The following is a 21,875-nucleotide window of genomic DNA, read 5'->3' as shown; positions in this document are numbered from 1 at the left end:
TAAGCATGCCTCATAATCTGCACACTTCATATAAGGAAGTAGTAATCTGCTAATTCTCATTACAGCCTTTGGTTTATTCTCTCACTTTTTCACAACGCTCATAAAACATCTTACTCATGTTATATCTGCTGTTGGTCTTATAAGAGGCATATGTGATTTTGCTGTAGATTAAATGTTACATGCAGCAACTGCTTCGTGGCCTTGAACACTGCCATAGCCGTGGTGTCCTGCACAGAGACATCAAGGGTTCAAATCTTCTGATTGACAACAGTGGAGTTCTTAAAATTGCAGATTTTGGTCTGGCGACCTTTTTTCAGCCTGATCAAAAGCAGCCACTAACAAGTCGTGTTGTAACTCTATGGTACAGGGCGCCTGAGCTTTTGTTTGGGGCCACTGAATATGGAGTTGCTATAGATTTGTGGAGTGCTGGTTGCATCCTTGCAGAATTGTTTGCTGGGAAGCCTATTATGCCTGGAAGAACAGAGGTACTCTCTCATGTGTTTGAATATGACTGCAAAAACTGATTCTTCATACTGCTGCAAATGCACTTTCAATTTGCTTTTTGTCTCTTCTGAAGAAGAGTGCTAACAGACTGAAAGAGTACAAAGAAAAAGGCGTCGGGCTTACAATGAAAGGAAAGAAATTATATAAGAGAATGATAATAACAACTTTAGCTTTGACGACAATAGATTTATTATGTGTCAAAATTTTCTGTGTCTTTGCAATTACCTGCAAAGAATCACTCTAGTGATAATAAATAGATAAATAGAATAGTGTGTATTCTTTAGCTTGCTTCTTTAATACTTAATATGAATATCTTGGGTTGCTTTAGTTATTGCTTAAATGTCAAAAGTGTAGAATGCAGAAAAGTGAAACCGTCTCCAATGTTTTGATGAAAAACCCCATTTCTGAACGACTGAACTTGAGCTGTCCTTAAAACCTTGACTGAAATCATAACGGTTCTCCAATATAAACCAACTTCCACTGACCACACTCCATTTATGACTTATTTTCTTTTCGTTTAGTTTCCATGTACTTATTTTCAACTTTTCTCTCTGGGTTTGTCCTACAACTTCGTGTTAAACAAGGCTATTGAGTGCGTATAACACTAATGCACACTGTTTAAAACCATCACCTAAGATCATTTTTTGGAGCTTCCGTTTCTTTAGGTCCTGTACTCGCATATTGATGTTTGTGCTGCTTATCTACACAAAAAAGTTATTCCCATTAACCATGCATTTAACCTAGTGAGGCTCCAGTAGATAAGAGTGATGTGTTGTGAGGAGAGAAACAAAGAAAGTTAGAGCTAGGATAAAGATTCGATTGGTTGGAGTAGACAAGGTTTTTAGTCTGTCAAGAAGTATAGCTTAGATTGAGTTGAATGGAGAGAAAAGAATTCATGTAGCCAGCCCTTCAAGTTGGAAATTAAGGGTTAGTTGATAAGAGTGTGCTTATCCTAGTTAGAAGTATTTTCTTTAGATAAATTAGTTTTCCTAAAAGATTCATATATCTATTCATAATTTTCAATGTTTCTTTGGTGATTACATTTTTTTGCATTTTCTGATAATTTCCAGGTGGAGCAAATACATAAGATTTTTAAGCTCTGTGGTTCGCCCTCTGAGGAGTACTGGCAGAAAATAAAACTGCCACAGGCAACTAGTTTCAAACCTCAACAACCTTACAAGCGCTGTGTTGCTGACACTTTCAGAAACTTCCCTTGTTCAGCTTTGTCTCTCGTTGATAAACTCCTTGCAATGGAACCACAGGATCGAGGATCTGCTGCTTCAGCCCTTAGAAGTGAGGTACTTGGACAACCAGCTTGATGTGAATCTTAACCTTGTGCCACACTGTTGGATAGATTGCGTGAATCATCACTTCGAATTTCCTACACATTTTTACTATTTTGCTCTTTTTTTTTTTGTTCAGTTCTTCAGAACAGAGCCTTTCCCTTGTGATCCATCAAATTTGCCAAAATATCCTCCTAGCAAGGAGCTAGATGCCAGACGTCGTGAGGAAGAAGCAAGAAGGTACACTATTTGAGGCCTTCTTCGTTGTTGCTCTTCAATAGATCTCACCCTTTAGGAAACCCATGCATGCACAAACACATGCTATGCTAGGTAGTCATGTGTGCTCATAAAACAAAATACCGGTTACAAATGAAATTGGCAGAAAAAAAATAGCAAAAGAAAATCATATCAATTAGTTTGGTCTCATGTATAACTAAGAATGTTTGTGAGATGAAAATTTTAATAGCTGTGGATTGCAAAATGGTTAATAATATTGGAAGTAGCCTGAATATAAGGAAAATATATTTACTTGCTAGCTTATCCTTATCATTGTATACCCTGTATGTGTGTCATATACTACAAGTCTCAATACCACTGGCTTAACTATATAGTCTTAAGATGCATCTATCCCATGCTGATAAAATCCTAAGTATGAAAAGGCATGAATAATGAGATGATCAGCCATACTTTTCTCTTTTTCATCTCTGGAAAATTGTTGAACCCTCTTATTAATCCTGCATAATCTCTTGTAACTTTCAGGAAAAGAGCAGAGGCTGTAAAGGGGCGTGGACCTGAATCTGTTAGAAGAGGTTCAAGAGAATTTAAGGGAGAGCCTACACCAGAATTCATTGCTCAGGGACAGTCAAAAACAAGAACCAGTCATATATATGACCATGTTGAGGATGGTGCCTCTGGCTTCCGAATTGATCCACACAAGGTCACTTCGCAAAATGGTTTATGTCATTCTTCTTCAATGATCCACCCTAGTGCAGTACAATCATTGAATAAGGCAGGTTCTACACAGACTAGTGGCGAGTTGAGGACACGGAATTCACTAAGACCTCAGGCAGATAACACTTCTCATACGAAAGATGATAGTGCGTCGAACAAAGAAACTGGATTGGTAAATCAACTAACTGTTTCTGCCTATATTCCTTCCTCTAACTATTACTGGTATTTTCTAAACCATCATCATTTTTTGGTCAGATCATCAAAACCATCATCACATACATTGAATAAATGTATTCATATTCTATATTGCTAAACCACATACCAGTTATAATTAGAGGCTTATCATATTCTGTGCATCAGATATGTGAGGCTTATTATACTTCAGTTCTGAGGACATGGGAGTGAAGGGCAATAATCTGACATGTTCAGACAAGTTAAGCATAACATTAGGCTGCAAATACTCATTTTCTGATGGAAATGTCCTACAAATGTATGTTTTAAAATGAAATGGTTGAATCCAAGTCAGAGACCATGTCATTTCATGTACACCTGCAAGGGACTGAGCATCATTTGAAAATAAATCTGCATATTAACCTGACAAAACTCAACACAGCAAATTTGTACAATAAACTGAGATCATGAGACAGATTGCAGATTTTAAGGTTCTATAGATTACGAACAGTGTTGGTTTATTTTCCCCTATCTGATAGGATTATCTTCAGTAAAGTTACTTGGTTTACCACATTATATCTTTCTGATGCTCTCTTTCTTGCTTTCTTTTTCCTTATACTGATGGATTTTCTCTTGTAATATTAAAACATTCTTCAACTTTTCTCTCCCTATGCTATTGCAGGGTCATGTAGCAAGGAAAAACAGGATCCACTGCTCTGGGCCGTTGATGCCTCCTGGGGGAAACATTGAAGATATACTTAAAGAGCATGAGAGACAAGTCCAGCAGGCTGTACGGAAAGCACGTCTTGAGAAGTCAGGAACCGATAAAAATTGCGATGTATATACTAGGCTGCATCATAATGGAATATATGGACGATGATCATTAAAGATGTTTTGCTCCTGCTTCCTTGTGGGACAAGTGAGAAACTTGCTCCAAGCAAGCTTTCCGACTGTTCTCACTGCCAAATGCAAGTTGCACCCTTGTAATCTTATTTGTTCATGGCCACAACAGACTGAGATTGAGATGGTATACTGAATTGGGGCCGTGAGCACTTTGTATTTCGTGAGATTCTTTGAAAGTTGGAGCAAAATTTTCAGCATGTAACCAGGCAGGAGTTCGCTTTGTATAGTTGGATGGGGTTTTCGATTGGAAGCTAATCTTCCTTCTGTGTACACTGTTCTTCCCAAGATTCACTGTATCTAAAAGATATCACACTTTTTTGGCTTCCATTTTGTTTGATAAACCCTTAAAATGCTATCACAAACTGCGAGGAGGTGCATGAAAGTAGCCAGAAGAAACAGCTAAATGGTCTGTCTGTAAACTGAAGGTCGAGTATTTTTAGTGTTAAATTTGAAACTACACAATGGATTAGATATCTTAAAAGGGAAGCCCTCAAACATGAATATCTCAATTGCAAGAAGCCAAGAATTGTAAAAACACGAGAATCTCAAACCACTACCTGGATTTACTTCTGATCCCCATCAATGAAAGCAAGGAGAAGAACAATGCCTTGGTAGCTAATTGATTTATCAACCTACCGTTGAGTATCGATAACCTGATGCACTACTCAAAGTGGTGGATGCAGAGAAATGGTTGCATCACCAGATTAGCAAAGATCATTTCAGACCGTTAGGGGACCAATAGTTCTAGACACTGGGCATCCATCAGGATAAATTTCTCCAGAAAACAGAATGCAAAGATGAGATCAGGATAGATTTACTTGGAGAACAAAATCGCATTCCTTGTAGCTAATTTAATATTACTTTCAAAGATGCAGAAAAATAGTTCTGAATGGTTAGGGTAAAATTCTGAGATGGTACGGAGACCATATCTTCCGCTAACCTGCTTCATCATTAGCCTTTTGCAGCCCCTACAATGAAAGGATCCCTGTTCATCTATAGCACGAGGAAGATTCCAAGCATCCTCTTACTCCGTCGTATCTTTGTTTCTGCAGGACTAGCGAGCAAGAAGTTGCAGTTTTTCTTTCTTCTGCTAAAAAGAACTAACTCTTTATCATCCTCTAATAAGCTGATTTGAAGAGGAAGGGCTCATCACATTGTGAAATACTGAAACACGAATTTGATTACACTACTTCGTGCCAACAAGTTATAGGCGTATTATTACAAATATTACTACCAGCAGATTCATCGAGGAAAAAAGGGGACAAAAGCAGAGAGAGAGAGAAAGAGAACAGAAGAAAAGAAGAATGAAAAGTTCTATTGACTAAAATAGCCAGTTAATTTTCTGTACATTTGGTTTCATAAATACCTACACATCAAGATACATCAGGATTCATGTCTTAATTCTATAATCACCCATTACCTGTAGGCAACTATATGTCTTGCTTAGGCTTCCGGCTCAATTCTGAGTAATGACCACCCATTTCCTGCAAAATCTCCTTCCACAAACTTTCTGACCAAGAGTCTGATAAATCTCCAAAAATCAGATTTGGGCTACATGCAGCCACATACCAATAATCTGATTCAATTTCCTCTCTCAACTGATCCAGCTGCCAGCCAGCATAACCAACAAAGAACTTGAAATCCTGAGACTTTAGCACTCCTCTCTTCACCAGCTCTGCAGCTTCATCTAAACTGTTTCGAGCACCAAAACAGAGGCCAGGAATCACCTCTTCAAACCCAGGAAACTCTGACTTTTTTCCCACTTTTAACAGAAACATACTCGCGTCAAGAGGCCCCCCAAAGTGCAAAGAACAGTCAGAAAAAGTAGTAGTTAATTCATTATTAGTGGATTTCATGTGTTTGATCTTCTTGTGAAGTGGGCGATTAATTACAACACCAAATGGCCCCTCTTGTGGATGTCTGGTTCCAGATCTCAGAAGGAGAACAACCGTTCGTTCAAAGGTGCGAACTCCATCAAGCTTCTCGGTGGCAACAAGAACACAACCAGTCTCAGGCACTGAAAGAGGATGGGCCCATTTTGAGCCAAGAGGTTTCGACACATGAGGCGCCCCGCCTTGTTTGTGAGCATCAGACTCTGCCTTCTCTACCTGTTAAAAGTTATATAAAGGTTTAGTGTTTCTACAAAGCAAGAATTTCAAATCTTTCTACATGTTGGTTGTAATTCTTCTTATGTTCCTAAAAAGTCAACTGATGTGGAGGAATGGATAGTATAGCCAGCATCTCAACAAAGGAAAAGTTAACCTTCTTTTTTCTAATTCCTTTGTCCGCGTTACTGTGGGAGAACGAAATCGAACCTGAATACCAGCTAAGATTGATGAAAGATAATCTACTGTCACAGAAACTAAAAACTACCATTACCCCAACAATTAAGTATGAATATTAGGCTTCCAAATGCAGTATAACCAAAGGAGAAAGTGATAAAAAGCAACAGAGAATTTACCAATATGACCAGATTCAACTTCAGGTATAAGAAATTAGAGTACATCAGTATCAATGTAGTAGAAGGTACAAAGCAAACTCTAGGCACTAGGACCCTTACAAGGCATGATAAAAGCACTTGTGCAAGTAAAGAAAGGAACTAATTTTTAAAAGATAATTAATAAAAAATAAAAAGAAGCAAGCCTAGGCACAAAAGGCACGCATCTGATCAAAGGCACCTAGGCCTTTGGGGTACAAGGCGCATTATTTGATTTACACTGCACCTTAACGCCTAGGCGCACACCTTTACAACACTAATCTGTATCTCCAAAACAATAACGAAAAGTACTTTGTTAAAAATTTTATTTGGATGGTCAAAATTTACTTTCTTTTTCCCCATTATTGCTAATGTCCTAATTTAGGGATAGAATATCTAAAACTTTGCTTCATGAAATCCTCATGTAGTTCTAGCCATGTCCAAAATCAACTGTAGGTTTGAGAAGTTAGACTCCATTTGTATGACAGAAACAAAGACGGGCACAATATTGTTAAGATTTACAAAAATGTATATATTTAAATAGTCACATTTCTACTTTCTTTGGCCCCAAATATTTCCAAGGTCCCAATTGGGGAATTCAAGATCTAAAAAATTTGCTATGTAATCCAGTCATGACCAACAACCAAGAAGGGCCATAAAAGGGAAGCTATTGAAATTAAACTTTCTAGGGATCTTGAGATCCATACCAGAAAACTGTATGATAAACAGAATAGAAGGGAAGAAATAAGAACCGTCCAAACAATTATACCCCTCAATTATTGGAGAAGAAGCAGGTACATAAGTCTGGGGAGAAAATTATCACCTGGTAATTATTATATAACATAGCTCTGAACTCTCTCCAATCTGTGTTTGAATGATGGGACTTCTGGGAAGCAGAGTCATCTGATTCATTGCTGTCCGAAGAATTGTTTCTTCTTGAACTGTCTCTATCAGGAATAGATTGATCACCATTTCCTGGATTCATTATCACAAACATTCCAAAACTATGTTCAATTCAAGTTGAGGGAACTCTGAAATGCCAATTTAAGTATCAATATCGTACACCAGCTAAGCTAAAACTGGAACAAGCAAGGAAACAAGAGACGAGAAACAGAGAGGGACCAAAGGAATAATATAAGGATAAAATCTAAGAAAACGTTTTGAGCACCATATAAACAAATAACAAAGCTATCTCAATTCCTAAGAACCCCTACCATAAAGTATGCTCTAGTACGTCACTCTAAGAGCATCCACAGTCTAAAGGAATTTTTGCTGTTGGTTGTGAGTTTTTATTTCATTTTTCATCTATTCTATTAATACCCTTCTCACTAACCTTTTCTCTTGTACCATTTTTATGACCTTTCGCTGATTTTAGAAGATATAAAGAAAGGTGGAAAAACTAAAGAAAAAAGAAAAAGAATTGATACACTAACTTCCTACATGATTCATTGTAGAGATAGTGACTTTAAGATTCATCAAGAAAAGCAAATGCCCAGTGTCTATTTTCATACAAACTAATATGCAAGAAAACAGTTTACACCTTGTTTTTGAAACACAAGCAGAATGTATAAAACAAACAGCTTGGTTTTCACACAAAGTAATATGCAAGAAAACACTTTACACCTTGATTTTGAAACACAAGCAGAATGTATAAAACAAACAGCTTGGAGGAAGCATTTGGCTCAAAAATCTACAAGGAGCTTCCCTAGTATTTTTCCCATGAGGTGTCAATCACATCGCCACCAACCAATTGGAGGGATAGAGAGATCTAAGATAGCAATCTTTAATTTGGAAAGATCATACAAGCAAGAAAGATAAAATTCAAAAGCCCACTGTCATTATCAAGATCCTTTCTCAGAAAATCATTTCATCAAATCCCACCAATAACAAACCTTGTTGGATTATTCATCCTGCCCAGTGTCTTAGCAAGACAGTATATAGTGGAATGCTAGCCCATCTTGTATGAAATGGAGACACTAAGAACAAAGGCACATGCTGTCCCCCTTTGTTAACTAGTTGATTTTCTTTAAAAATTGAAATAACAAATATTCAAGCCCCATTCAGAAAGAACTATAAGGCCAGGATAACTAAACCAAAACAAGCTATAAACCTATAGTCAGTACCAAAACTGCAATCCAAGCTTGAATACCAAAAGACTCCAAAAATCAGGACTAAATAACTTAAAATACAATGCAATTGCATTATCTGTGGCAAGAATAGATATCCCATGGACAAATTTGAATCCCAAGAACCAAAAAGATTTCGCAGTTACGCCTACCACATCAAATTACTCATCTGTTTGAGTTTTACCCTTCTCTGATTTCAACATTACGAAACTAACATCACCCTTCCTTTTCGATCAAAATGGTCAGTCACTGTCCATTACTGTTCAAGATCCCCATACTTGAAAGCAATCATTCTTAAACACGTGTCAGTAACAAGTAGTAGCTTCAGAAACCCACGGATATAAACAAAAATCAAACATAAAACTTATGGGTGCATTCAAGTTTCAACCAAAAAAAAAAAGTCAAAGCCGAGAATTTTTTAATTCAAAAAATAGCAGGCATACCAGATGAAGAAGAAGAGGAAGAGGAATCGTCGTGATTGTTCTTCTTAGCCATGGCTTTAACGGTTAAAGAAGGATGGGCAGATGAGGAAAGGAGTCGCCTCGAAAGCCTGATCTCGAAGACACCGAGTTTTCCAATATTCCAGGAATTGGGTCTTTCAGGAATCGAATTCCTGTTCAACAAGAGAGCCCCAGCAGCAGGATTCCCACAGTTAGTTGCGTTCTTCAAGTGGACTGCCCACAGATCCATTTGTTCTTAAGGGATAAGTCAGCCACTTGATCTCCCCTTTCGAGCTCGGACCCAAACAAACAGTTCCCGTTTGCCCAAACGAAAAATGATGATGAGAAAATCTGCAAACGGATATTATTATGAAAAAAAATAAAAAATATTATATCGAAGGAGAAAAGGAAAAAGAAATTAAGAGAGCACTGAAAAGGACTCCTTGGGAATGCAGAGACAGAGAGAGATAGAGAGAATATGCTTAATTTCAACCGAATTGTTTTATACTGCTGATCATTCGTGGAGTGAGGGTCAGCGCATGTTAGCAACTTTGGCTTGTCTGGGGTGAGGATGGTGTGCGCTGGCGGGTAACGTTCCACTCTTAACTTGCGCATCCAACTTTGGCTTTCTTGGCTGACGGACTCAAAGGAGAGGAAAGTGTGAAGATGGTGACGTTAATTTATGTGTACATTCTAGAAGGATTTGCTCCATTTTAATTCTTTACTTCAAAATTCCCAATTAACATGCTGTCGTACTCGATACTTGTGGTATGATCCTATTTTATTCAATTTGTAATAAAATCGATTCGATTTCGATTTTATCATAGATAATATGTCATTTGGTTCAATGTATGATATTTAGGTAAATTTAATTAAAAAGTTTGTCAAACTTATTATAAATATATATGTGAATATTTATTATATTATAAATATATATTTAGGTTCAGATATAAATTAATTGAGATTAAAATTAAAATTTAATTCATTCAATTTAATCATTTAATTCTTATCTTTTATCTTATAAATTCGAGATAATGAGTTATTAGTTTATAAATATATCCATCATTTCTTTCATAAATACATATTTGAATAAAATATTCTTATTTCCTCTAAACTCTTTTTTTATAGTTATTCTCTCTTTTTTTTATAATTGTTCTTTCAGTTTATATTACATAACACATTATTAGGATGATTTTATAATCAGGATTTTTGTGGTTGGTCTTTGATTTTTGAATTTTAGTAAATTTATGAATTTCAATAGTTGATCTTTGACTTTTAATTTTATCAAATTAGGTAAATGGTTTGATATCATAATGAATCCTGAATGCAATATCATTTAATATTTATAATCATGGATATGGAAGAAGTTGTTATAATAATTTACACTAATCAATATTTTAATTCTAAGAATATATTTACCCACTAAAAGTAAATGGATAATTTTACTCATTAGAAGTTCAGGGATACCCACCAAAATTGGATGGATAAGTTTACCTATTAACCCACTTTTGGAGATATTTAATTTACCAAAAATGGATGCATGAATACTTTTAATCCACTAGAAGTGGATGAATAGTGAAAAAACAAAAATACACAAAATAAAAAGAATATAGAAAATGCTTTGTCATTGATGTGGTTTGAAAGAGAAGACCATTGATCACATACCTGTTGTACGTTGAAACAATCTTCACTAAAAGCTAAAAGAAAAATAAAATTAAAGTAAAAATGATCCAATATGATTTTAATCATGGCCAAGCTGAGATAACAGATCAAGATCCTAATTTTCTTATCCACCGTAAAAAAGGAATTCATCATTTAATTGTTAATGAAAATATCCAAGTATGAATTTTTTTAATAGTTTGTTAGTACATTTTTGTATAATTCTATTATGAAGTTACTTTTATATGTTCTCATTATATTTAAATGATATATTTTTATTGTACGTTTTAATTAGTAAATTATATATCTAATGTTAACTTGCAAGTTTTTTATTATATATGTATTTTATTTTATTGAAAAAAAAATATGAATATTCTTTTGATTGGATCCAAGATCAATAATATAAATATATGTTAGCAGACAATGCTATAACACACACTATATTTAAAGACAAAAAATATTTTTTTTCACTTGACAATAAAAAAATCAATGTCAACACAATATCCAATAGTACAAAATTAATTAAAAATTTTGAAGGAGCTAACATTTTACTATTCGAAGAAACAAATTTCATAATAAAGGAGGATGGATTATTTTCTACTAAGTCTCAAAGAAATTTATTATATTTTAAAGATATTCGTGTAAATAAATATTATATTGAGACAATAAATGCAAGAGAGACTATTAAGTATGAGTTGAAAGAATTACCTGCTTTGTTCATTGAATTGTATTACTAAAACATTAGAATGATTGAAACTCATAACGAACTAGAAGATTACTAATGATTTTAATGTTTAGTATGACTGGTTGAATCATTTCGGATCAGTAATGATGCAAAAAATTATTAAAAATTCATGTGGGCATTCACAAAAAAATCAAAAGATTTTTTAATCTGATGAATTTTCATTCGTTGCTTGCTTTAAAAGTAAATTAATTATAAGACCATCACCAGTTAAAATTAAGACTAAATTCCTTACATTTTTTAAACGTATTCAGAGTAATATATGTGGACCTAAACATCCACCATGTGAACCATTTATATATTTATGACTTTAATCAATGCAACAATTAAATGGTCACATGTGTGCTTATTATCAACTTACAATTTAACATTTGCAACTTACCCCAATCATTCATTTGCAAGTACATTTTTTTTTTGGCAATGCTAGTAAATTTATATCTCAAGCTTTTAATGAATATTGCATATTAGATAGAATAACTATTGAATAACTATTGAATAGTTTGTTGCTCATATTTATACAAAAAAGTTCTAATAATATCGTTTATTAAATACTTCAAATTGATTGCAATATTATTACTTATGAAATCTAAATTCTTAATTTTTGCTTTGGGGCATGTTATTTGCAAACAAAAGTACTTGTGCTCGTTAGGCCAATGAGTTATCATCAACTCTCTCCTATACAATTGGTTTTGATCAGGAATCAAATATTTTTCGTTTAAGAATCTTTAGATATGTGGTATATGTTCCAAGTACTCAACCACAACACACTAAGATAGGTCTTTAAAAGAGATTAGGATTATATGTTGGATACAAATCTCCATCTATAATTAAATATCTAGAACCATTAATATGAGATTTATTCATGACAAGATTTATCGATTGTAATTTTGATGAAATAGTTTTTCCAACATAAGAGGGAAAAAATAAACAGCTAAAACAAGAAATTTATCGGAATGTATTATCATTATTTAATTTTTATCATCGCACAAATCAATGTAAACTTAAAGTTCAAAAGATAATTCATTTGTAAAATATAGCAAATCAGTTGTCAGACATATTTACTGATCTAAAGAAAATAACTAAATCTCATGTACCAACTGAAAATGGTTTTATATTGATTTTCTTGTTGGACAAGGCACGCTAGAAGCGTGAGAAATCAATCAATTCTAAAGATAAAATTTTCAAAAAAAAAAAAAGAAAATATTCAATATGGTCCAAAAAGAAGAAATAGAAGCTCTAGAAAAGACCCCTGACATATTTAATAAAATTTTAAAAGAAATTTAGGTATTTGAAATCATTAAAAATAAAGAGATCTCGATAAATTATGTAATGATGGGAAAAGATGGAAACAGAATTAAATAAACATTGATGATATTTTTGTATATAATATAGCACTCAATATTATGAAAGAAAAACGAGGATCTTAAACTTATATTTATTGAAGAATGTAGACATAGAAATGATTGACCAATGTGAAACGAAGCAATCAAGGTGGAATTGAATTCACTTGCAAAACGTGAAATTTTTAGACCTATAGTCCATATAACAATTGGCATAAAACGAATGAGATATAAATGGGTACTTGTGCAAAACGAAATGAGAAAAATTAGGTTGTGAGATATAAAGCATGGCTTGTTACATAAGGTTTTACCCAAATACCTGATATTGATTATAAAAAGAAATATTCTTTTATGATGGATGCAATTACATTTCTATATTTATTAGTCTACCAATACATGAGAAAATTACAACGGGTCTAATGAATGTAGCTACAGTCTATTTATATGGCTCATTTGATATCCATATGAAAATCCCTAAAAGATTTAAATTACTTGAAGCACACAATTCCTGAGAAATTTGTTTGATAAAATTAAATAAATATATATATATGAATTAAAGCAATTCGGGTGCTTGTGGTATAACTGCCTTAGTGAATATTTGTTAAAAGAAAGTTATAAAAAGATCCTATACGCCCATGTGTTTTATAAATATTTGGATTTGAATTTGTCATAATTGCTATTTATGTTGATAACTTGAATATTATTGAAACTTTTAAAAAGTTGTTAAAAGCAATGGATTATTTAAAGAAAGAATTTGAGATGAAATACTTTGAAAAAATAAAATTTTGTTAGGGTTTTTAAATTGAAAAATTGATTGGTGAAATTTTATCCATTAATCAGATTATAAAGTAAAAGTGTTAAAATGATTTTATATGTACAGAGCACATTCATTGAGTTTACCAATAGTTGTAAGGTCACTAGATGTGAAAAAAGATCATTTCCAACTTGGTGAAAATAATGAAAAACTTCTTGGTCTTGAAGTAATGCATCTTAGTGCAATCAGAGCACTAATATATCTTGCTAGTGATACACAACTTGATGTATTATTTGCTATAATTTTTAGTAAGATATATTTTCTTTCCAACTCAAAAACATTAGAATGAAATTAAACATATATTTTGATATCTTTGAGGAACAATAGACACGTGCTTATATTATTCAAATATATTCAATTTAGATTTAATTGGTTATGTACATACAAAATATTTGTCTGATCCACACAAAACTCGATCTCTGACCAGTTACTTATTCACATGTAGAGGTACGATTATTTCATAGTATTTTGTAACACACTATAGTTGCTATTTCTTCTAACTATGCAAAAATTTTAACAATTCATGAGATAAGTCGTAAATATGTCTTGTTAAGCTCTATATCTTAATATATTTGAGAAACGTGTGATATGTTAATCAAGAAGGAAATTTCAACAACGTAAGACAATACCGCTTGCATATTCTAGTTAAAGGAAGGATATATTAAATGCGATAGTACAAAACATATTTTGTCAAAATTCTTTTTCACTCATAATCTCCAAGCCAAGGGTTATATTAGTGTTCAACAAATTCACTGAAGTGACAATCTAGTAGATTTATTCACCAAAGCTTTTTTTACTACAACATTTGAAAAGTTAATACAAGATATATTAAATGCGATAGTACAAAACATATTTTGTCAAAATTCTTTTTCACTCATAATCTCCAAGCCAAGGGTGATATTAGTGTTCAACAAATTCATTGAAGTGACAATCTAGTAGATTTATTCACCAAAGCTCTTTTTACTACAACATTTGAAAAGTTAATACAAAAGATTGTAATACATTATTTTAAAGATCTTAAATAATACAATCATTAGGGGAATAAAATACGTATTGTATTTTTTTCCTACATCAAGGTATTTTGCATTGGGCTTTTTTTATAAGGTTTTTAATGAGACATTATTTCAAAAACGTATTCTTGAAAAGAATTATGTACTCTTTTTCCTTCACTCAGATTTTTTCTCATGAATTTTTTTCCTAGTAAAGTTTTAATGAGTTATATTCTTAGTATAATGGATATTCAAGAACAGTGTTATGAATATATATGTCAATATCTATTATATATTAGATTTGGATGTAGATTAAATCAGATTAAGATTAGGATTTAATCTATGCAATCTAATTCCTTAAGCATTATTTTTATCTTGTAAATTCTAGATAAGGAGTTATTAGCATGTAAATAGCCATTCACTTCATTTGTAAATATACATTTAAATAAGATCTTCTTACTCCTTCTAAATACTTTCTTTATAGTTATTCTTTTTCTTTTATAGTTATTCTTTCAGTTTATATTTCATAGCAAAACGCAAATATAATTTTAATTTTTTTTATAAAAAATCAATTTAAAAAAAATTTAAACTTAAATAACATAAAATTACTATTTTTTCTCTCGTTTTAATTGTTTAAGAATTTAATGCTTTTAATAAAATATAAAGAAAAATCTATAAAAAATTCATTTTCTTTCTTGTGTATTTAAAATAAAATTTATATTTTGACTATTATTCATTTGAAAAACTTTTGTATGCACAAAATAAATTTAAATGTCCATGTACAAACATTGACACAAAATTTATTATATATCTATACATTACATACAAAAAATATATATATTTATAATTTATCTATATCAATAACTTGTCCATACATGAAGTTGGAAAAAAAATATTTAAATTGAATCACTTCATTTGTTATGAAAATATTGATAATTTTAATTTAAAATATCATTACATTATTTTACTTCATAAATTTTTAATTAATTTTAAAATTTTCTATCTTACCATTCAATTCAATTTTTCTGAAAATTAAGATTTTGATTCACAATATGAATCTCGATTTGATAACGATTCACATTTTGAATCTAGACTCGATAACGATTCATAATATGAATCTCTCAATTCGATACGGATGCTAACAATGAACATTTAATAATGAAAAATTATCTTAAAAAAATTTCACAATCACTCTTAAAATGACCAAACCTTTAAAAAGATAAAGTTCATTGAAGAGACTCTAGTGATGGGCAGTGATGCAATCATTTTGAAAATTTCATTGAAGAGACTAAAGATAGGGCCTACGCATGCAATATGAAACTCGACAATAATGGCCTATCTTGTTCAGGAATAAGATGGAGTAGAATTGTAGTTTTTTTTAGTTAAATAGAATTGAAATATAGCTAAAAGGTGATCCTTTTTATTATTGGTAAGAAGTCATTCTCGTAACGTGCAGGTTTGAGAACCTAAACACTAGACGTGAAATATTAGGGAGTCGCTAGTAATCTTTTTTCCCTAAGTGTGATTAGTCACCTATTATTTTGTTCTAGTTGACGAGGTCTTAAATTAATTTTAGATTCGTCTAAAGAACAATAAACGAGTCTGCGAAGTGGGTTCAAGAGTATAGTTATGCATGAGAAATGATTGCACCCTTGTGATATCCATTCCACGAATAGTACCATTTAATCATATTTATCCTATGTGAACCTTGATTTTTATTTATTTTTATGTTTATTATATATATTTTCTAGTCTTGCTTTTATATGTCTTGTTTTTTCTAATCTTTCCTTCTAATTTATTATTACTATTTATTTATTTATTTTTATTATTATTATTTTTTAAAAAACACTAAAGTTTGATCATTCGGCTTTACGTCTGTACATGATGCAATTATGAAATGATGTCATGATTTATCAATTTTAAATAATGCGAAGTGAAAACCTTGTATCGAAAAATTATTCGTAAACCATCCCAACTCTTTGGCAAAGTTTTGAAGTTTTCCTCACCTAGGGATGTCCTCAGAAGAACTCATCTCCACAAGTCTTTTAAGAAAATTTCGTCATCTGGATTCTCGTCCCATTAGTAAAATAAACATGTCGTATGCTATGTCAAGATAAAATCGTGAATGATGTCAAATGAACGCATTTATGAATATAATTTTGTTGATTACAATTTCTATAGTGATATAGTTGATATTTTAATATGATTAAATACTTCTTTTATTTTTACTATATGTCTTTTAGAGAAATATTTTATTTAGATTGACAATTAAATTTTTTATGGGTTATTATTCTTATTTTATTTTGTGAACTATTTTTATTGAATGGGTTTCACTAATATTCTATTTGCAATAATTGTCTGAATTAATTAATAACTATATCGATTTTAATTTTTAAATAGGATATTGTATGAATTTATTCCTTTAAATATTTAAGATAGCTAATTGAATTAACTAGCTATTGGAATATAAGATTAGGATTTATCCCGATGCTCGGTGAAAACCTTAATTGAATTCCACACTTAGTAAAATCATCCCGAAAATAGCAACTCTTTGTTTTCCCGGATGAAATTCCATCATTGGAGTTAATTCAAAATGAACCACTCTATTACTATCTATATGCATATTTTAATTAACTTACCCCTTTTGTGAATAAATATCATAATATATATTTTATTTTTAAGACCAAATAAATTTTATTTTGCTTGCTCACTTAACCTATTTTCTTGTGATTGAATATATTGTAAATCTATCTTTTTCATTTACCTAGCCTATTTTTTCTTATGGCTAAATTTATATTTTTTATTTTACTTGACTAACTTATTTCTTGTGACTAAATATTTTTTCTTTTTCCTTATTTTTTTCTATCCTTTTATTTATATTCTCTCATCCATCTAAATCTATTTCCTTGCAATGAAATATTTATTTATATATATTTTAAGACTAAATCTACCTTTATAAATAAATATTTACAAATTTTTCTAAATTTATATTCTTTTATAGTTAAACATATTTTAAACAATTTTATTATTTTTGTTATTATTATTATTTTTATAGTTTGCTACTTGTTTTAAATTCTTGACCCTAAAATATTATATAAAATTTTTATAACATTTTTCTAAAATTATTTAAATTAATCCTACATCATTAAATAATGTATTTATAACCAAATGAAATAGGCTGGCCCCAATAAACCCAATCCACAGCAAATCCATAAAAAAAAGTAGAAAGGCATTACCTTGCTGGGCTAGGAGTAGCCTAAGTTATCGGCCTGTGGAAAGGCATCCAACCTTACTGCACTGGTCCATCAAGTCTCCCTCAAAACACACCGTTTAGTGCTTACACAACAGTTCCCTTTCCTTTTTAAACTATGCTGTTTAGACTAGGGTGTGATTTCCCTTCACTATCTCAAAACGGCACAGTTTAACCTTTAAGTATATAAACTCTTTTTCCTTTCTTCTCTCCCTATTTCTCTTTTTCACTCTCTCTCTATCGGTTGACGCTCTTCTCACTCTAAAGCCCAAGAACCGAACCTCAAACTCTATCTCTTATCCTTTTCTCAATCGTAGATCAATGGCCCAAAACCTTCAATCTCCAAACCTTAAACTCCACAAAACCCACGAAGTTTTTGAAACAAAAGAAAGAACGAAAAGAAACCCCCTGGTGTTTTCTAGTTTTGGGATTTTTTATAGAGTTTTTGGGTTGCTTTTTGTGGTTGTTTTTGGCTTTTCAATTTTGATATCATCATTATGGCTTTTTGGTTGCTAGGTTTTTTTGAAATTGGATGTAAGATTCATTTGAAATTGGCTGCTAAGGTTTTTTATGAGGTTTTAAGGTTTTTTTAAGACTTTCTTTTTTTTTAAGACTTTCTTTTATATGGACAAAAGATTTGTAGATTCCCCAATTTTTGGCTATGCCAGCCATTGAATGCACTCCGCGACCGGTGGAGCAACCAGGTGGCCTCTACTAAGAGTGTCAAGGCACTCTTAACAGAGGCCTTGTACATTTCTCTTTTTTTTTTTTTGGCTTTTCTCGATTTTAGGCCAATTGCCTTTTTTCTAGGTTATTCTTGTTGTTTCCAGATTGTTTTTCAGTTTATTTGGTTTTAATCCTAATTTATTAAGCTTAATTATATTTACTTAGTTTGATGTGAAATTTTGGTCTTATTTATTTCAGGGTCTATTTTTGGACCACAGACTCAAGTACCAAGCCCAACTTTTAAACCTGTTGGTTTTGTAGCATTCAACTTCACATAGGATCTGAGATTCCCAATGGCCTAAATACTTGGGAAGCACAGGCAAAGCCCCGAAGAAGCTCATTTGGACTTAAACTAATAATTAACCTTGAATATAAAATAAAATAATTAAAATGAAATAAAGATAAGTAATAAAATAAAATTGTACCATAAAAATAAAAAAACATATAAATATTAATTACTTATATATATATATATATATATATAAATTGTGTCTACAGCTACCCCTCTTTGCATAGCCTTGAGAATCAAAGGTTGTGTAAAGACGTAGACTCGTCCTTGACCTATCTCAAAATAAGTTCGATTTAAAATTTTAAAATTTTAAAATTTAATCTAAGTTTGACCTATCTCAAAACAAGTTCAACTTAAAATTGGAATTCCTATATTTGATCTAAGTTTGACCTATATCAAAATAGGTTTGATTTAAAATTAGAATTTCTAATTTAATCTAAGCTCGACTTATCTCAAGATAGGTTCAATTTAAAATTGGAATTCCTAGACTTGATCTAAGCTTGACCTATGTCAAAATAAGTTTGGTTTAAAATTGGAATTCTGGACTTGATCTAGGCCCAACCTATATCAAAATAGGTTTGATTTAAAAATTGAAATTCCTAGACTTGAACTAGGCTCGATCTATCTCAAAACATATTCGATTTTTATTTTTAAAAAATGAAATTCCTAGACTTGGCCTAGGCTTGACTATCTTCAAATAGATTCGATTTGTTTTCTAATGCCAACTTAATTGGGTTAAAATCATTTTTGTACCAACTAGATTGGACTTAAATTCATATTGGTGTCAATAGAATTTGGCTTGGAATCTTTTATGCCAACTTAATTAGGCTTGTAACGATCTCTTCCCCCGATCGCTACCGGCGTCTGAGACTTGCGAGTGAACCTGCTAAATCTCAAACAAGCCTTAGTTAAACCTCCAAGCAATTTAAACTCAATTTACAATTTTAACACCATAATTCATTTAAACTAAATAATCACGATATTTAAAACGTGGCATCTAGATACTAATAACCAGATTTGATAATTCCATACAATTTCAACCTAATATGTAGTAATCATTACATAACCTTAGGTTTTAGCAAATACATTTTCAGTAAACTATTAATCATTATAAGCCTGACAATTTGACATAACCCGACCTCTAGGCAACGGAGTGACTTGAAATGAAAGTCTAAGAGATGCCATAACCTAGATTGCAGTCGGTCTCGAAGTGATAAACAATGCACTTGAATTGATTACCTATCTGCAAAAAGAAATAAAAAGGGTGAGTCTCACAAACTCAGTGATTATCAACTCCATGAGTAGAGCGTAGATGGGAAACAAGCTAATGGCAAAATATTTGAATATTAAAAATATAAATATATATGTAAACAATTTACTCGAAAAGGGAGGTTTGTTCTTTATATGAAGTTAAGTAAGTTTATACTAAATAATTATTTAAATCAAATATCAACCCAAGTCATGGAAAGATTTCTACCATCGAAATCACTTAACATCTGATTTAAAGTAATTTAATGTCATCATGCATGCTCCCGTAAAATCCAACATTTTACAAAGCTTATGTGCAAATTCATGAATCACCTCGTACATGAAGAATTAAATCAAATTTCATCATATAAGTAAGGAGGCAGCAAAAACACTATTATTTTTCACTATGCGAAAACTACTTACGAGAAAAAAAATCCAAAGAGATATCACTCTCGAGTAGGTGTAGAAATAAAAAGCACGTGGCCCCGCTTCCACGTAATAACATCTGAGAGCTCCGCTCCATCGGATCCCCACATCCCATGGTAGTCTCAACGATTTTGGCCGACATCAGAGAAATCAGGCGGTCGCAACCGCATATATTACTAGTGGTCTAGCCACAACAATCATAAACCAAGACTCCAACCAAGTCTAATAGCCTGTCGGTGACCCATAGGTTCTCTAGCTATAGCTCACTTGTGCACAAGGGTCACACTTAACTATAGTGACAACCGGCCTACTCTCGAATCTCCCGATTTAATAAAACCATTTTAAAATATAGTTGGGTCTTCAAAATTTCATTTCAAAATCATTTCCAAAATGTTCACGTAGTACATGATAAAATCCCTTATAAGACTTTAAAATATAAACTTTTTACATGAGATTGAAAGATCATTTAGCATGGTGGATATGTGTTTCAATCATGAATGCACATCACACAAATTATAAGGCACATACTTGACATAAAAAAAAAAAAAACTTGTTTCCCAATTTCAAGAACCTTTACGTATATTTATATATATATATATATATAGCTTATATATATTCAAAGCCATGTTCAAAGTCATAACATTCACAATTTCCTAACATTTCTACCAACTCATGCTTTCCATAATTTTTCATTAAAATAAATCAACACATATTTATATATATATATTTACATAGTTATGGGAATTTTTAAAATAGACACCCCCTACTCACCTCACAATAGCGGGACACTACGTCGCTATTAATTCGGGTATACAAATAACTAATACTACGTGTCGATCACCAGTTATCTCGTCTGACACACCACCCCAGTGTACTTCCTTTACTTATACGCTTCCTAGCAACCATCCAAACCCAATTCACTTAATTGCATATATACATGGCAGCAATTTAACCAACAACTTTCTTACCCAAATTTCATAGTAAATCTCATGCTTATATAATCATACATGGTAGCAATTTTTACCAAAGAATTCTTAAATCTTTGCATGCATAATTCTTATCTTTAATTTCCTTCAATATTACATCCTCACACAACAAATCTCACAACCTTATAATCATTCTTTCTAGCCCCCCCAATCATTTGGTATACAAATTCAAAAATTAAGTCACAATTATCTTACCCTTTTCTCAATAGTTCTGCTTGGCCGAACCTTTCTTAGCTTCCTCCTTCTTCGTCCTTCCGTCTTTCCTTCCTTTCCTCCCTTTTTCACTTGCTCCCAATTGACATTTCTCTTGTTCTTCCAAAGGTGCGGGATTTTTTTCTCAAGGTAAGATATTTTGTCTTTCCTTGGTGTGGGTGAATTCTCCTAGTTGCCCCACCACTCAAATTTTCTTGCTTTTCTTTCCTTATGGACTATTTGTCCAAGCTTGATTCCTTTGGTATTTTATTTATTCTATACATGTGGTTAAAATTACAAGTCAAAAGCTTTTATATCCTTCACCCACCACCTTCCTTGACTATTCTTTCACTTTCATTA

At 32.0% G+C, this 21,875-nt stretch overlaps 2 protein-coding genes across 4 annotated transcripts in view; one reads left to right on the top strand and one right to left on the bottom strand.

Annotated features, from left to right (window-relative positions):
• Positions 1-4,013, top strand: part of LOC110419028 (Protein kinase superfamily protein) — an 8,201-nt gene extending 4,188 nt beyond the window's left edge. The window contains exons 3-7 of the mRNA XM_021431893.1: positions 168-485; positions 1,575-1,802; positions 1,927-2,027; positions 2,547-2,910; positions 3,592-4,013. Coding sequence (XP_021287568.1) covers positions 168-485; positions 1,575-1,802; positions 1,927-2,027; positions 2,547-2,910; positions 3,592-3,789 — 1,209 coding nt within the window. The 3' untranslated portion in view covers positions 3,790-4,013. The remainder of the gene's footprint in view (positions 1-167; positions 486-1,574; positions 1,803-1,926; positions 2,028-2,546; positions 2,911-3,591) is intronic.
• Positions 4,014-5,103: 1,090 nt separating this feature from the next.
• Positions 5,104-9,507, bottom strand: LOC110419707 (electron transporter, putative (DUF179)). Of its 3 annotated transcripts, none has more exons than XM_021432797.2 (4): positions 9,348-9,507; positions 8,858-9,205; positions 7,112-7,263; positions 5,104-5,920 (listed from the first exon to the last, which is right to left on the bottom strand). In XM_021432797.2, exons 2-4 carry the CDS (start codon positions 9,102-9,104, stop codon positions 5,243-5,245), a joined length of 1,077 nt encoding a protein of 358 aa, XP_021288472.1. In that variant the 5' UTR covers positions 9,105-9,205; positions 9,348-9,507; the 3' UTR covers positions 5,104-5,242. The 3 variants fall into 3 exon arrangements, with proteins under 3 accessions (XP_021288472.1, XP_021288473.1, XP_021288471.1); XM_021432798.2 differs by having other exon boundaries at positions 9,363-9,507; XM_021432796.1 differs by lacking the exon at positions 9,348-9,507 and having other exon boundaries at positions 8,858-9,337.
• Positions 9,508-21,875: the final 12,368 nt, after the last annotated feature.

Source organism: Theobroma umbraticum, unplaced genomic scaffold (genome assembly GCF_002168275.2).
Source record: "Theobroma umbraticum cultivar Fairchild unplaced genomic scaffold, ASM216827v3 scaffold_67.0, whole genome shotgun sequence".
Taxonomy (NCBI): Eukaryota; Viridiplantae; Streptophyta; class Magnoliopsida; order Malvales; family Malvaceae; genus Theobroma; species Theobroma umbraticum.
This window is presented reverse-complemented; position numbering and strand designations above follow the sequence as displayed.

What these genes read in the sequence shown, in the direction of transcription:
- LOC110419707 (XM_021432797.2), bottom strand. Translation starts at nt 9,104, where the DNA reads ATGGATCTGTGGGCAGTCCACTTGAAGAACGCAACTAACTGTGGGAAT. An exon ending in TTCCTCTTCTTCTTCATCTG is followed by an intron (nt 7,264 to 8,857) that starts GTATGCCTGCTA and finishes TAATGAATCCAG; the next exon opens with GAAATGGTGATCAATCTATT. An exon ending in TGTTATATAATAATTACCAG is followed by an intron (nt 5,921 to 7,111) that starts GTGATAATTTTC and finishes AACTTTTAACAG; the next exon opens with GTAGAGAAGGCAGAGTCTGA.